This window comes from Calliopsis andreniformis, chromosome 7 (assembly GCF_051401765.1).
Source record: "Calliopsis andreniformis isolate RMS-2024a chromosome 7, iyCalAndr_principal, whole genome shotgun sequence".
Taxonomy (NCBI): Eukaryota; Metazoa; Arthropoda; class Insecta; order Hymenoptera; family Andrenidae; genus Calliopsis; species Calliopsis andreniformis.
Genome location: NC_135068.1, coordinates 12,127,772 through 12,142,144, shown reverse-complemented (window position 1 = coordinate 12,142,144; position 14,373 = coordinate 12,127,772). Strand labels below are relative to the sequence as shown.

The 14,373-nt window shown below is 46.1% G+C and overlaps 1 protein-coding gene across 5 annotated transcripts; it reads left to right on the top strand.

The window, feature by feature from the left end:
* The first annotated feature begins 6,933 nt into the window (after positions 1–6,933).
* LOC143181926 (uncharacterized) lies at positions 6,934–13,162 on the top strand. 5 transcript variants are annotated; one of them, XM_076382640.1, is made up of 9 exons: positions 6,934–7,011; positions 8,638–8,773; positions 9,107–9,238; positions 9,601–9,681; positions 9,756–9,983; positions 10,610–10,813; positions 10,895–11,086; positions 11,155–12,371; positions 12,437–13,162. In XM_076382640.1, the coding sequence occupies exons 2-9, from the start codon at positions 8,753–8,755 to the stop codon at positions 13,041–13,043; spliced, it is 2,682 nt and encodes an 893-aa protein (XP_076238755.1). In that variant the 5' UTR covers positions 6,934–7,011; positions 8,638–8,752; the 3' UTR covers positions 13,044–13,162. The 5 variants fall into 5 exon arrangements, with proteins under 5 accessions (XP_076238755.1, XP_076238754.1, XP_076238756.1 ...); XM_076382639.1 differs by having other exon boundaries at positions 10,892–11,086; XM_076382641.1 differs by lacking the exon at positions 9,601–9,681 and having other exon boundaries at positions 10,892–11,086.
* Positions 13,163–14,373: the final 1,211 nt, after the last annotated feature.

Here is a 14,373-nt window from a genome sequence, read left to right as displayed (position 1 = left end):
CTCAGAAGACACACGTGTCTCCCTGGGAATCGATTGATATCAATATTGCTTTCCTTATCGAGACTTAAAATCACCGGAGCGACACGATTGGACGAAACCTATACGAATGGAGGCAAAACAGAACTTCTCCATCTTGAAACCTACTGTTTCTTCACAATTGAGGTTTAGCTTTCAATTATAGTAGAATATTTAACATTTTCAGTGATAGAAACTCACTCAAGCCAAGTTCCATTTTTTTTTTTTAGATCACAATGTGCTCCAGAGTTCTTCCCAGCTGAAAATCTCTGCAAGCTATTATCTCTAGCTAGAAACTATGCTCAGTAATCGCGCAGAAACTGTATCCCTCGTCTGGTTTATCGATGCCCATGCCACCTTCCGACATTTAATCATCGTTGCCCCTCGATCCTCCTCTTTCCAATTAAAAGGTCGAATCGATACGGAAGCTGCGGGGGAGGAGGAGCCTCGGCGACGTTATCGCGGGAAAAAGATGCATCTCGGCCACTTAAATTTTCGCTCTGCTTCTATAAATACAAAGTGCATGCACGCGCGTTATTCGCGCTCCAACTTGCAACCACCTTTTCATGGACAAGGGCGATGATTACTCACGGTACACCGATCATCGGTTCCTTCCGTTCGACTGAGCCCAGTTGCACAATATACAGGGTGCTTTCTGCACGCCTCGAGAGTGCATCAACTCGCGATAACTGCGGGGAAAAATGAATGTTGGCGAGTGGAGTGGCTCTGGGGGAATGAACTTGCAAGGCTTGGAGATTGTTGGGATAGAACTTCGAGGGCTTGAAACACTGGGAAAAATAATAAACACGAATTCCTTTTTTTGGAGAAGCTTTTGGTTTAGGAGACTATAGGTCTGGGTTAGATCTGGAATTTTAGCTCTTTTTGCTTTTTTAGCTCTTTGCCCGAGTTTGAGGGAAGGATTTACTCTAGGAGGCTCTATTGCAGTGCAGTTAAAAGCCTTATGGCTTTGGTAATTTGTAGATTTCTGAAGTCTCCTTTTAGCTACATATTCTTCAAACACCAAAGAGGTGAGAGAATCAAGTTTTCGAAAGTTGTAGACAGAGACTTCTCTGTCCTTTGACGTGGGAAGTTCTTTCTATCCCTTGGCCAGTCGTCCACGCTTATGAATTCATTTCTCCTGGCGACTCAGATTTCCCCGTGGATAACAAAGCGACAGCGTGTCAGCGCCTCGCCGACGCATAGTGAAATTTAATCTCGGGAGCTTTTAAATTCCGTCAGGGGTGGAACGTGCAATATTCTTCGTTAACGTATAATTTACTTCGTTAACGCGTAGCCTGCAATTCCCTGGCGTCATCCCTGTCATTACTTCGATAAACACTGCTCGCCTTCCCGCGATCTGTCGCCGAGGGGATTATTTATCTAGCGTAAAAATGGGAGAGATAAATGGCGTTTAAATTTCCCTTTGGGTGAAGGGGTTTGCCTTTGAAATGGGTGGAAAAATTGCATAATTATAATATAGGGAATTAGTATTTTGAGTCTTAGGGAAGTCAGTGTTAATTAAATTTAATCTCCCTCAGTCTTCATATCAACACCCTATTAGTGTCAGCCCCCGCGAATCTCTTTCAATTACACTACCACAAGCCACCCCTTAATTACAGTTTCACTTTCTCCTCCCCTTCGATTAGGTCCCCTCCAATCGTGTCTTGGGTGCCCATTACTATGCAGACAAAAACCTATCCAGGGCAAATTTTTCGCCTCACGATCTTGACATTGAAGTCTCTCTGGCGCCAGCGATATGACCAGTCTACTTTGCTGGTGGGAATCCAACAAACGGGTGTTTCTATTAAACCCACATAACTGCTGATACACAGGGCTGTGAATCTGGACCTGGGCTCTCTAGAAATGCCAATAAATTTTCAGCCCCTCTATTCCCAAGGCTCTCCAACCCTTTTCTCTGAATTCTCAAGCTTCTGAATTCCTCTGTCCCTGAATCTCCCCTTTCCCAAGTTCTCGAATTTCCCCAAGAGCGCCTCCTCCAAGAGGAGGAGTATCCCCAAGCCAGGTATGTCCAAGCTAAGGTTCCTGGAGGGTGGGCTGCACGTGTCAGCCCCATGTAAACCGAAAGGCGATCCAGCCATCCCCAGCAGGGGTGGGTTGTCCAGGTCGCGTGACTTTCGGGACACCCTTTATTTGCATTGTCGACCACGGTGGATAAAGACGTGTTTCGGCGCCGTCTCGTCGGCTATCTATCGATTGCAATTTGAGATGATGGCAGAGCCAACGAGCGCGCATGTATCCCAAACCGTGACAAGTTATGCGTGCCCGAGGCTCGACGTCCTGGCGGCGACCGAGCTCCTCGAGAACTGTGCCAGCAGACTGGAACACGGGCACACGTGCGTCCTTAGCAGTCCTGACGAGCTGCTCGCCACCTGGCAGTCGATGACAGACGGTTGGGTGGAGGTGGCATAGGTGGATTTGCTAGCATTGGGGATTCTGACGTCATGGTCGCACACTTTGGCTTTGTTATTCCTGGCTTGGCAGCTCGTGAGCGCTTGGGGGAGGTGTTGGAGTTCGCTGGTACTGTACTTGACATTGTTTCCGCGATTGGGGACTTTTGTAGGGCGAGATTCCTGAGGTCCTGGGCGATTAGGTTCCTGGATTCTTGAATCCCTTGAATTTCTGGAGCTCTTGGACTCCTGGATTCTTGGATCTCTTGGGTTCCTAGATTCCTGGATTGCTGGATTCTTGGATCTCCTGGATCCCTAGATCTCTTACACACCAGTGAGGATAACATCCCTCTAAAGGTCCCTAGCCCCACGTTCTGTCCAGACCATAGCAAAGCAAAACCACTGATTAAACGCAGCGGTCGTTGATCAAACATCAAACTCCTGGTGGTCCTATCTAAACATTTGCTCACCACTTCCATCATATCCTCTGCTTTGGCAGTGTCCCTAAATACTCTATACAGTATTTCGAATTGCAAAACGAGACACTGAGAGGACAGGGAATTCGTATGGTTCCTCTTTAATCCAGGGTATCCTTGAACGGCCAAGAACTAGGTCTTCGGGCGCCATTTAGCCGCTGTAAGAAATCTACCCCTGGAGAGTTGGGCGGGAAAAACAGGAGAGGTCGGCGTCTGTCTGAACAGCGTCCTGACATGGTTTCCTTAGAGCTTAGATACACAGAATTGCCTCGATATAAGCTCGCTGGTATGCCCACATTTCCTCTGAACTATTTCCCCATTTTATCTGGCCTCAGCTTGTGGTAAGAGAAAAGTCAAAACTTTTATACTGTATAAAATTCTAATTAATTTTTACTCTCGAGCTTTTATTGAAACACCACTGTACATTCCTGGGTTCATCAATTTTTAAAAGGGTTGTCTTCTGAATATTTAACAATTCCTGCTCGAACTTACTCCCAGCCTCCAGTTTCATTTTCTACACCTTCGCAGGAATTCTCAACGACGAAAGGACTTTGCATCTTTCACGAGGAGGTTCGCTACTACCCCTCGAGGCTCAACTTGCTTCTCCTATTATCCCAGGAAGCAGTGACGAATAACAGACAATTATTCCTCACTCTGGCGATTGCTTCTACATTTCCAGGTCCTCCAAAAGCAATTAAATATCAATCTAGAATTACATCCACATCCTTCTCCTTTTAACGTCACACCTCTGGACTCTGGCGAGGGCCCCCTGTCCTCCCTTCATTATCAAAATTTCACAAACCTAATTCTCCCAGAACTTCGCTTCCTCTCCGACATAAAAGACGTTCTGCTTTTCCTCTACTCTCGCCATTAAGGTTTCCAAGTGGCACTGCAGAAGCTTACTTGCTCACAAAGAACTGTGCCGCCTGGAGTGAAAAAGGGCAATAGAAAAACGAAACTCGGAGCATAAAGCACTCTTAAAAAGGGGGAGTAAAAAAGGAACACTCGCAGTTGGCAATTAGCGCGTCCTTTTTCTCTCATATTTTTCCCTCGTCTTATCGAGGATCCAGATAGTCTCGTTCGGCGAATCGCGTCAGTGAAATTGGATTTTCCTCTCTGGAAAACCCTTCGATACTCCAACGAGTATTCCCTCGAAGAGGCAGCTGGAAAAAAAGAGCTTCCAGCCCACGGGACACCTAGTTATCGCGGGGGTGGAACATTTGTTACGTAAATGAGTTCTTGACCGAGCGGAGGTCTGTTATCGAGATTGTGTAGGCCTTTCCCTAATGACGACGGTCTAATTAAGTCTTGCTTGATTTTAATCAGCGTGCGCCAAGCAGTTTAGACAATGTTTCGTAAAATAAAAGGCTGCCCTGAATATGCCTGACTTTCACTGGATTCATAATTAGAGAACAGAGAGCAAAAAAGGAATTTTTTCCAAATAAAAAAGTGAGTAATAGTTTTTCTTTTTTGAGGCCTTTTTTTAGAATTCTTGGAGCCTTGTTCTGAAGTCTCAAAATTTATTTATTAAAATAAATTTGGACTCTGGACTCTTGGATCCCTAGATTCTTGGATCTTTTGGATCTCTTGGACTTCTGAATTCCTGGAGTCTTTGATTCCTTGGACTCTTGAATCCCTTGAATTTCTTAAGGTCTGTTTCCTTAGGGTTCCTTAAGGTTCTTTAAAGTTCCTTTCTCTTAAGGCTCTTTAAGGTCTCTTTCTACAATTCTCTGAGCCCTGAGATTCATTTATCAAGAGACATATCTCTTTACAGAAGCAGCAACAGAAACAGGGTACATAAGACTAACAATATAAACCAAAATTTGGCTCAAATCCTGTGGATCAATTATACCTACAAAACTGCAAGGCTTATACAAATAAATTAAGTGAAAATTAGACTCCAGTTCCGAGAGAAAACTTGAAGCATTTCGAGGCAGATTGATTCCAAATATGAGCAACACGACTTCACAAGCTCCTTGCCAAAAGAGTCGGGGGTTGCCATAAAATGTACCATACCTCGCTTCACAAAGCTTCTACACCAAAAGTGCATATAAAAGAAGTTGTTGTACACGAAATTTCGAGTCTATTTTGTTCCATGTAAATTTTTTATAGGATCTACGACAACCGAGATAATTTGCCAAGTAAGGAGAGTCTAATTTCTCGCGCCATTGCAGATCGATTAGCCACCTTTTTTAGTAAGTCGAGTTAATTTTAGACGAAAAGATAATCTCGGTCCTGTGATGTATTCAGAATCCTTGATAGCGATCGCTATACAAGGATTCGAGCTATAGAGAAAATGCGGTTTTGGCGGGGATCCAAAAAATTGGATCGTATCCCTTCGGTTGTCGCGTTTAATGCGCGTTCTGTCTGTTTGGATTGACGGTATTATAAAAGCAGACGAAATCGACGATATCATGGAGATTTTTCCAATTTCCCGCTTCAATTCCTACACGATTTTCCTTCCTTTTATTTGCACTAATGCTTCAAAAATTGGAAAACTCAAAAAAAAAAAAAAAAAATCGTAGAACAAAAGAATTTCTGTCTCATCTTTCATTTAAAAAATGATGATAACAAAAGAAGAATCAGAAATCTTTTTCAATTTTCAATCTCTTCAAGTAAGAAGAATAATGTTCAATCTTCAAAATACTGTTTCAGAAAAGGGACGTGGGTCAGTTTGAAAATTTCCCTAACCCATGTATGGGTCATGAGGCCCTGAACTGGAACACTTGTGCTCTTGAATTGCAGTTAATTATGGGAGGAAAAGGGTTCGATATTTTTATCGAGTGCATTCCTTCCTCGCGTTTCCTCGGGACAAACTGAGAAATGCCATGGGAAATCGATTCGCAAACAGGATAATGGTGCTTGATGGCAATCCACGACTATTTCCGTTTCCACGTGCGCGATATGGATCTCGAGCCACGATCGGTAAACGCTGGCCTCGTGAATATGATTTACGATTGCATTACCGTCTCAATGGCCACGAGATGGTCGTCTCGTTGAACGCACGTTTTTTATTAACCTGTTTGCAGGGAGCAGTAAAAAGGATGAAAACTTAGGGAAATGAGAAGAGGAAAATGGAAGGATTAGGATGAAGGAAAAGTGTTAACGAAGGAGACTCATTAAATATGCAAATTAATTTACAGTTCAGCTAGTCTTTTTCCACAGACTTTACCATTTCAAAATTAGGCACTCAAAAATCGCAAAAATGAAATTTCAGAAGTATATATAGGTGCCTCAGTGCATATATTAATTTCCTTAATTAAAGTATAGAAAATTTCTCATCACATTTGCAACAGCCTGAGCCATCTCACTCTAAGAAAGACTATTCACTACTAGATGCAGACAGGAAGGGGTTAAACAGTGAAACGAAGCGCGAGGCTGAGAAGGTAGCAGTGGGAACGACACCCTTGCAAGTATTTCAATGTCTAGTCACAGAAAAACATCCTCCTGAAATTTCCAACTTCAATCTTGTCTCTTTAAACCCTCATTTTTAAGAAAAAAATTCTTTGGGCTGGGAAATACATTTTCCTAAATATCTCTAATTTCCTTTACATTACCTTATTACTTACTACATTAATTTCCAAGACACTTATAAAAATGTATCTTCCACCCCAACAATAGGGCGATTTTCACCCCCAAGCGCGAACATGACCAGCTAAAAAAGAATACGTGTCCAATATTCTTAATAAAATTTGAAAAATAATTCCGAAGTGACGTGGCTCGCAAGGCAAGTTTTACAATTCGCAAGTTTCCAAATTCATCAACTTAAGTTACACCCAGCTTTGTCCCCCACCGAATAATCGAATCACCACCCCCGCTATCGAATGGCAAAAACAAGGAAACTCGTAAAAAGCGTGTCGGAGCCAGCCAGGGGAAGCAACCCCTTGTCTGGGTGGCGGTGGGGTGGTGTCGAATGCTGGGAGACAGAGAGGGGGCTGTAGGAACGCGGCGCAGGCGCGTGGGCGCCGGGAGCGACGCCGCCGTCCCGAGCGTCGTCAGTAGAGATGCGTCCGCGCGTGAGGCTGGTCGAGGCCAGTAGTTAGCCCGCGGGGTAGTTTCGGGGTGGATCCAGCCGTGAGGGGCTCGTCAGGACGCGGCGTCCTCCACTTCCGGTTCGTCCTGTCATCCACTGTCTCCTCCCCATTTTCGAGGCTTCTTTCTTCGCTGACAGAGAGAGTCCTCTCCAGTGCCTCTGCTTGCTCTGTTTTTAACCCCTTGCAGTGCACGCCAGCTGGGCAAAGTGGGGCCCAAAATCGTGGGAAGAGTTCCCAGCAATAACACGAGCTGGACTCGTGGTATTCATTTTGGTCTGAAACTGTGGCCACGAGTCGAGCTCGTTATTGTACGCCTGGGGGGCAAGTCGGGCAAGGATCAGGAGTCCTCGGGGACGAGGGACAAGGACAAGTCGAGGCCCGCGAAGCACGAGCACGCTCGAACCCTCCCCCGATCGATTTTATTCCTCGACACGGGGATGAGCGATTCCACGAACAAAGAGCTTGACGAGTGGCGCGATGGTTAACCTTTAGACCCCTTTCGCTGGCAGATTTGCGGTTCGTGATGTGACTGTGAGCTTGAGTTGTGGGATTCAGGTGTCTCTTAGGTAGATGAATGTATTTTTCTTCTGATATTTTGTGTAGTTTGTGTCTTTTGTATAGTATAAGTATTTGGATAATATTCTATGATATAGTTTTGGCTACAAATTTAGTCTCAGTTGAGAGTAACACTTGATAGTAATTAGTGTCAATAAAAACTGTAGATATTTTATGGACATCCAATAACATGAGTGTCCAAATACTTGTACACAGCAGAGTATATTTCTTATATCTTGTATACCTTGTGGGTCTTGTGTAATCCATATATCTGGATCCCAGAGCCACTGTCTACTAAATCCCCAGTTTCCCACGTGCCTTGATACACTTTAGCTGTGAAATCCAGCTACATTTCCCATATTTTGTATATTTTCTACCCATCACATCTGAATACACAAATCTGCCTACAAAAGAGGTCTTAGACGACGCCCTAAAAATCGCCAATCGAAAAGCTGCAGCAAGGGTAGATCCTGCTAGCAGGGTGAGTTTGTTTCGCGGGTTTCTCATCCCCTCCAGGCTCATCGATCGATCGAAATCTCCCATCGATGTGGATTTGATCGGTCGTCGTCGTGACTCGTAGTTGGGTGTCGAGTGTGTGGCAGCTTTTGCGCTCAAAAAGCGAGCACGAGGGTGCTCGAGCCTCGGCAGGCTGGGGAGGACTTTCGAGACGCGTGGATATTCCTTTGTGGCGAGTTTGAGTATTTACTTTGGAGCACTGCTTCTCTAAAATGAGGAACGAATTTCTGACTCCTTAATTATTACGAACATTGAGGACCTTGATCAGTTGCTCTCTGCACTTTGATCATGGATTCTTGTTGGCCTCTTCATTTGCAGATTTATTAAAGCTCTTTGCAGATTTATTAATATCCATTTCGTTGTTCCCAATATTGGATTTCGCTGCAGATTAAAATAATTAATGACTCTGAGGAGTGGAGCACAAGGTTGCAATATTTTCAAGCCTCATATTTTAATTGGAAAATTCTCTTTCCCCTTGGGCTGAAAATTAATCGCCACAATATTGTCGCAAGCACAGGGAAGCAATTAGTTCGATAACGAAAGCGCGTTTTCGGTTCGTCGCGTCTGAAAGCCACCGTCCCCTTCGCCCTTTGATCCTGCCCGCAGCAAATAATTAAATTCTTGCAACCGCAGCACAAAGGCCGATGCTTGGGAGATAGAGGGGTGCATTCGTGAGATGGAAAAGCTCGCGTTCTGACCGAGGAAAACGCTCGAACCTTCCTGGAAGTGGCTCAGCGATCTTGGCGACATGAATCGAGAAAACGAAGAAGTACGATTTTTTAATTAATTATTAACAACTCTGACAACAGCTCTACTATAATTCCCCTAACTCAAAAAATTCTGAAATTCACAAAATTCCAAGTGCCTTAGACACCTCTTCTTCAAAAGCAGAATATTATTTTTTAAACACAAGAGGACTAAAGAGTAGTCCTTTAAAAATGGCTAATGTCACTTGGTCACACGTCCAAGTGCGCCACATGCGGTGCACGGCCAGTGACTTAAAAATTCCTCCATCAATGAAAGAACTGTGTCGAATCGATAACCCCCCGTGCATTGATAAGAAGGTATGGAGGATTAATTCAGAATCCTCGTGTCTCGACAGCAGCGACCAGTCTCGCAGACCCTTTGTGGGGCATTGCAAAAGGAGCCGAACTGCAAGTGTCTGGTGCTTTCGGTGCTGATCTACGGTTGCCTTGCCGCAGTGACCTGGTGTAGATGCGCGAATGTCACCAAGGTACGTCACTTCCCTCCCATTATGGACTTCCGGTACACTAGTACTACCGAGAGCAATCGATTCTACTCCAGCTTCATTCAGCAGAGAGGAATCGATTCGCGGAATTGTGGCCACGAGCTCGCCTCGTGAATCCGTGTAGAACGTGCTCGGCTATAATGAACAGTTATGGCGGGAAAAGAGGCACTGTGATTAGAGCTTAGGAGAAACTAGGGTAAAATGGAAGAATTAGCTGTGTGTCCCTGGGACAGGCTGAAATGAAACGCCTACTTAAAACCATTTTCCCTACTTTCGCCTAGTTACCAAGAACAGTAGGGTTGAAAATGAGGGGAGGTCAAGTTTGCCAAAAATGGCACTTGTTGTAGGTCGTAATCAACTTCTCGAGGTACCCAATTAAGAGCACGAGGCACGTGTCACCCTGCGACGATGGGTACATTTACATTCCCGTAAGTGAAGCGAGATTCTCAGGGAAAGAGTGGTGATTGATGGATGTAGCACTGACAGTAAATGGTTGTTTCAGGTGGCCTTTATGGGAATGCTCTACCTGGTCTACCTGGTCGAGTGTTACCACTCGCCAATCAGGATCGACCTATTGCACGCGGAGAGCCAGGACAGTGTACTGTCGAAGATCTCCCAGCTGAAGTGCGCGCAGCCGACCATTTGGTGGAAGGCTGTCTCCTACCACTACGTGCGCAGGAAACGCCAAATTACCCGGTACAGAAACGGAGACAATTACACTACGACGCAGGTAACGCATAGCGCGCAACGTGCAACGCATATCTCGTTATCCAGACGAAAGGAACTCGCGGGATGGTAAATCGTCGTTACGCTTCGCGCGAGCCTGACTCCACTGCGCTGCGAGGACAGATGGACCATTTTCCTCGGAGCTGCACGATCCTCTACCCTTTACCTTGAGGCGAGGGATAGTGCCTGGGATCGCTCGTGAACCCTGCATAATTTATTCCTAGCTGTTCTTTTTATTCTTTGATGGAGACCTGCCCTTCGAACCCGATCCAACTCGATTTAACCCTCTTAGACCCACTTCGACAGTTTCCAACCCAGTGCAACCTGCTTTAACATGCTTCAGTCTACTCTAACCTTTAACCCTGAGACGGAGGATGGTGTCTGGGATCACTCCCTGCATTAGCTACTTTGAGTTGTTTCTATATTTCAATGGGGAACCTTCTTTGAGCCTCCTCCAAGTTGCTTCAGTCTTCCTAGATCCTTTTCGACACTTCAGTCACTGCTGAACTCTGGCCTCAAGTAATCCAAGGCACATGCCCACGCTTAGTTTTCGGCTTGCTACGACAATCTCTCTTCAATGGCCCATCTTCCTCGACCTACCTTCGCCTCTGATCATGGCTCATCCCACAGGTCTACTACGAAAGAATCAACACCCACGCTGCGACCTCTTTCTACTACTACGATTACTGCGGCGTGAAGGACATCAGCAAGGAGCTGATCTTGGACCCAAAAGTACCCATCACGAAGATCAACCTGAGCAAAGGGTTCGCCTTCTCGAACATGAGGTCAGCGACGGAGTTCGAGGAGGCCAGGTCGCGGTTCTTCGCTGAGCAAGTACGACCACACTTGACCCTTTTCTGGTTCCATTAATTGAGATTATTAAGTGATCGATGCATCTGTTTCTGCCCCAAGGAGTTAAGGGACGACTACATGGAGATGCGGGAGGGTCTGGATCTGGGGTACAACCTGAACCCCACGACTCTGGTGGCTGTCCTTGGGAACCCCTGGTTCACGAATCGCTATGTGTATTGGTGTTTGAGCGCCCTGCTGCTCAGTTGGCCCCTCAGGGTGATCATAGAGTACAAAACGCAGTATGCAGACTATCAAGTAAGGTTTTTCTTACTTTCCTGCTTTCTTTGTTAGCCACTGTGACTGACATCAGCACTTTCTGCCAGATCACCAAGCTGTTTGGCATTAACTATGACACCCCAAGTGGCAGCGAGCCGATACACGCGTCCATGAGCCAGCAAACCATCAGCCAACCAGGCTCCTATATGCTGGCACCGAGCTATAGCGAAGCTCTGCTGATGGATCCAGCACCAGATCACAGAGCAGTCGAGTCTCAGGACCTGTCCATCACAGAGATGGTGCCAAGTTACTCAGAAGCCTTGCTGTACCAGCGAGCTGACCCCAACTGCACGATACAAGAGGACTCTGACCATCGCTATGACCTAGCACCACGAGAGTGTTCTTGCCCATGTCACGCTGCTGTCGAGACAAGGACGTTGGAAGAAGGACCTAGGCGGGAAGAGGATGGACAGATGGAGGATGTGATTAGACAACCGCTAATGGGGTCAGCAGTCGAGGTTACTTCCTCCTCCTGCACGTACATTAGCCAAACAGAGGCTGGGAGGTGTGGAAGTTGTGGGAAGTACCTAGTCCAGGCTCGGTTAGAGAACGAGTGTAGTAGAGCAGAGCCTGGGACCAGTTCAGAGGTCACACACAGTGTCAGGAGGGACAGGCGTATACCTAGGGACATGTCTGAGCCAAATTTGAGGAGATCAGACATGGTGGAGGTTGACACTAGGTTCCTGAGGCTGAATGGACAGAGTTTGAAGAATATTCTGGAGAATGATCAAGAGGAAGAGTTCAGCAGCGATGAGAGGATACTAGAAACGGGGCAGGGCACGTTTGATGCCCCTGGACCACAGGGGAGGTTCAGGTTTTCCTTGTCCTCGTTAGACGAAGCGGTTTCTAGGACCAGGGGAACTATAGACGTGAGTAGAGGCGCGATACCGAAGAGGACACCTGGACGAAGTAGGGTAATTGCCAATCCCATGTCGAATGAGACTTGCACGTTGCCAAACTCGAAGACCTACTTCTGTCTGAAGTCGATCCTCAAGCAGAACAGGCGAAGGTACACGCTGATCACCGCAAGGGAGCTGCAGAATCTATCTAATAGAGAAGAGGAAGTTGAAGAGAGTCGTGGGAAGACCAGAGCGTCCTACCATGAAGGCTGCTCTGGGACATTATCAACAGGGAAGTTCAATTTCTTCTCTCGTTCTAGGGAAAGCTTAGATAGTGTGCTGAGTAGAAGAAAAAAACCTCTGTTAGAGAGCCTCCTAGATGAGAAGAGTGAGGATCCTGTTGGCCAAAAACGGGAAAACAACAGGTGAGCGATATTTAATGGGACAGTAGTGTGCAGTAAACTTGGACGAACTTTGTTTCAAATAACAGGACCCTAATCTTCGCGAGTCCCATCCAAGAAGTCTGCCCTGGGGACCCCTTTGGCGGGAAAAACGTAATTCGAACCAGGCAGGAAGTGGATTCCACCCCCACGGAGGAGTCACCTAGTCACACAGTGCTCAGTCAACTAGGGAGGTCCTTGACCTGCGACAGGAAATCCCGACGCAGGTTCCAGGACTCCCGCAGGCAGCGCTGCTCTGAGACTTCCCATCCCTCCTCCTTCTCCTGCCCCCCTGCTCGTCAGCACCCCTACCCTTACGCATTTTCCGCCTCTACAGACGCTGTGGACGTAGCTAACACCAGCAAAGGTCAGTCGTCGCTCGTGTACCAACACGGCACGTCTTTTCCCCCCTACGAAGGCTCGGGGAGCCGGAAGCCCAGCAAACATGGCGTCGATCATCCAGTTACCAACCAAGGTCACGTCGAGATCACTTCCCAACCGTCGGTAAAGAAGGAACTGACTCGTTCCATGACCGAGAGACGAGCCAAACCAGTGAGAATCGACGCCAATCTGCGTCGAAGCTTCACGGGCAGAGTGGAGGACTACAGAAGAGAGAATGGGAAATGGACGAACCTGAACATGGAGACGTCGTTGTAACGAAGGGACGCTCACGGACGCACCATAAATTGTAAATATCCGTCCTAAACCACTTTTCACGGTTTCTGTACATACGGCGTAAATACGGTTCACCAGCGTCCAGGTGAGGCCTATTGCCTCCGCAGGACGCCTTCGCTTGCGTTTCGACGGTAGATTGTCGTGTAGATTCGCTCCAAAGCCACCTGGACGGAGAGGATAAAGTTGCCAATGGAACTCGCCAAGCGCCCCTTGGCGTAGGCAACACTGTTCTCCCCGAAGGAATTTTGAACGTTGTTGCAGCTGCTCGCGTGCAATTGATTCGGCGTCAATTATGCGCACATCGTATAGCAATTAAGCTTCACCTGTCGGTAACAGAGGGTCCTTGGTGAGGGGTCTGATGAAGAATCTTTCGTACGTTCTGTTTTATCATACCTTCCATCAAATATCTTCTTTACCGACTTGAATTACGATCTCATATGTAACATCTTACACCCACTCGGCCGCGATCATGGGCTTTCGAACAGTTTTATGCTTGCGTCTTTGTAGAGGTCGGGATATCAAGGTAGCGTTTCAAATTTCCCGGGTAAGCAACAGTTGCCTTCTTTATCGTTGTGTCAATCGATTCGCCGATCGGTAACTCGTCCGAGGTACTTACCCTGATACCAGAAACGGTCCGCTCAAGCGCAAAAACAGGAGATAGCCAGAAATTCGAAGGGAAATTCCGTGTCCAAAAAACGATTGAAAGTCTTCTCGCTTCTGCGCGTATAGGTTATGGAGAATACGTATATTTTTGTCTACACGTTTGCTCGCGCAAAGCTACCCGAACGAAGGAAAGAGGCTATCCATATTCCGATCGTTTTTACCGGTTCTCTCGTCATTTTGATCGAGAAACTTTGTATTATTAGACGATATATATATACATACATACAATATAAATATATACATATACACTATTATTATATATTACCGCGGAGAGGACAAACGGCGCACCGTTATGCTTTTTAGGGACATATTTTTCATATACTCGAGGAACTTGTATCGATGCCAATCGCTGATCGCCAGGATCATTGATAGATTATATTGTACGTCGAAAATCGTCATTATGGTATGATTAAGATTAACGTCAGAACGAAAATTGAAGGTTAAATTAGAGTAATGGAACTTGGAGGCCAATTTTGTTACAGATAAAGTTAAAAACGAGTCATTTGCCATTAGTGAAATAGATATGAGGATATTGCAGTGGCTCTGAACTAACCTCCACATATTCTGCACTCTAACCTTTCTCTGTGATCCTCATTATTCGATTTTAATGCAAAAAGTGTGTGCATTAAAATGAATCACCTTGTATAAA

Excerpts from the sequence above, each read along its gene's own strand:
- LOC143181926 (XM_076382639.1), top strand. The coding sequence starts at position 8,753 with ATGAATCGAGAAAACGAAGAA. Across the intron at positions 8,774-9,106 it reads TGAATCGAGAAAACGAAGAA|CAGCGACCAGTCTCGCAGAC; the intron begins GTACGATTTTTT and ends GTGTCTCGACAG. Across the intron at positions 9,239-9,600 it reads GATGCGCGAATGTCACCAAG|GTCGTAATCAACTTCTCGAG; the intron begins GTACGTCACTTC and ends CACTTGTTGTAG.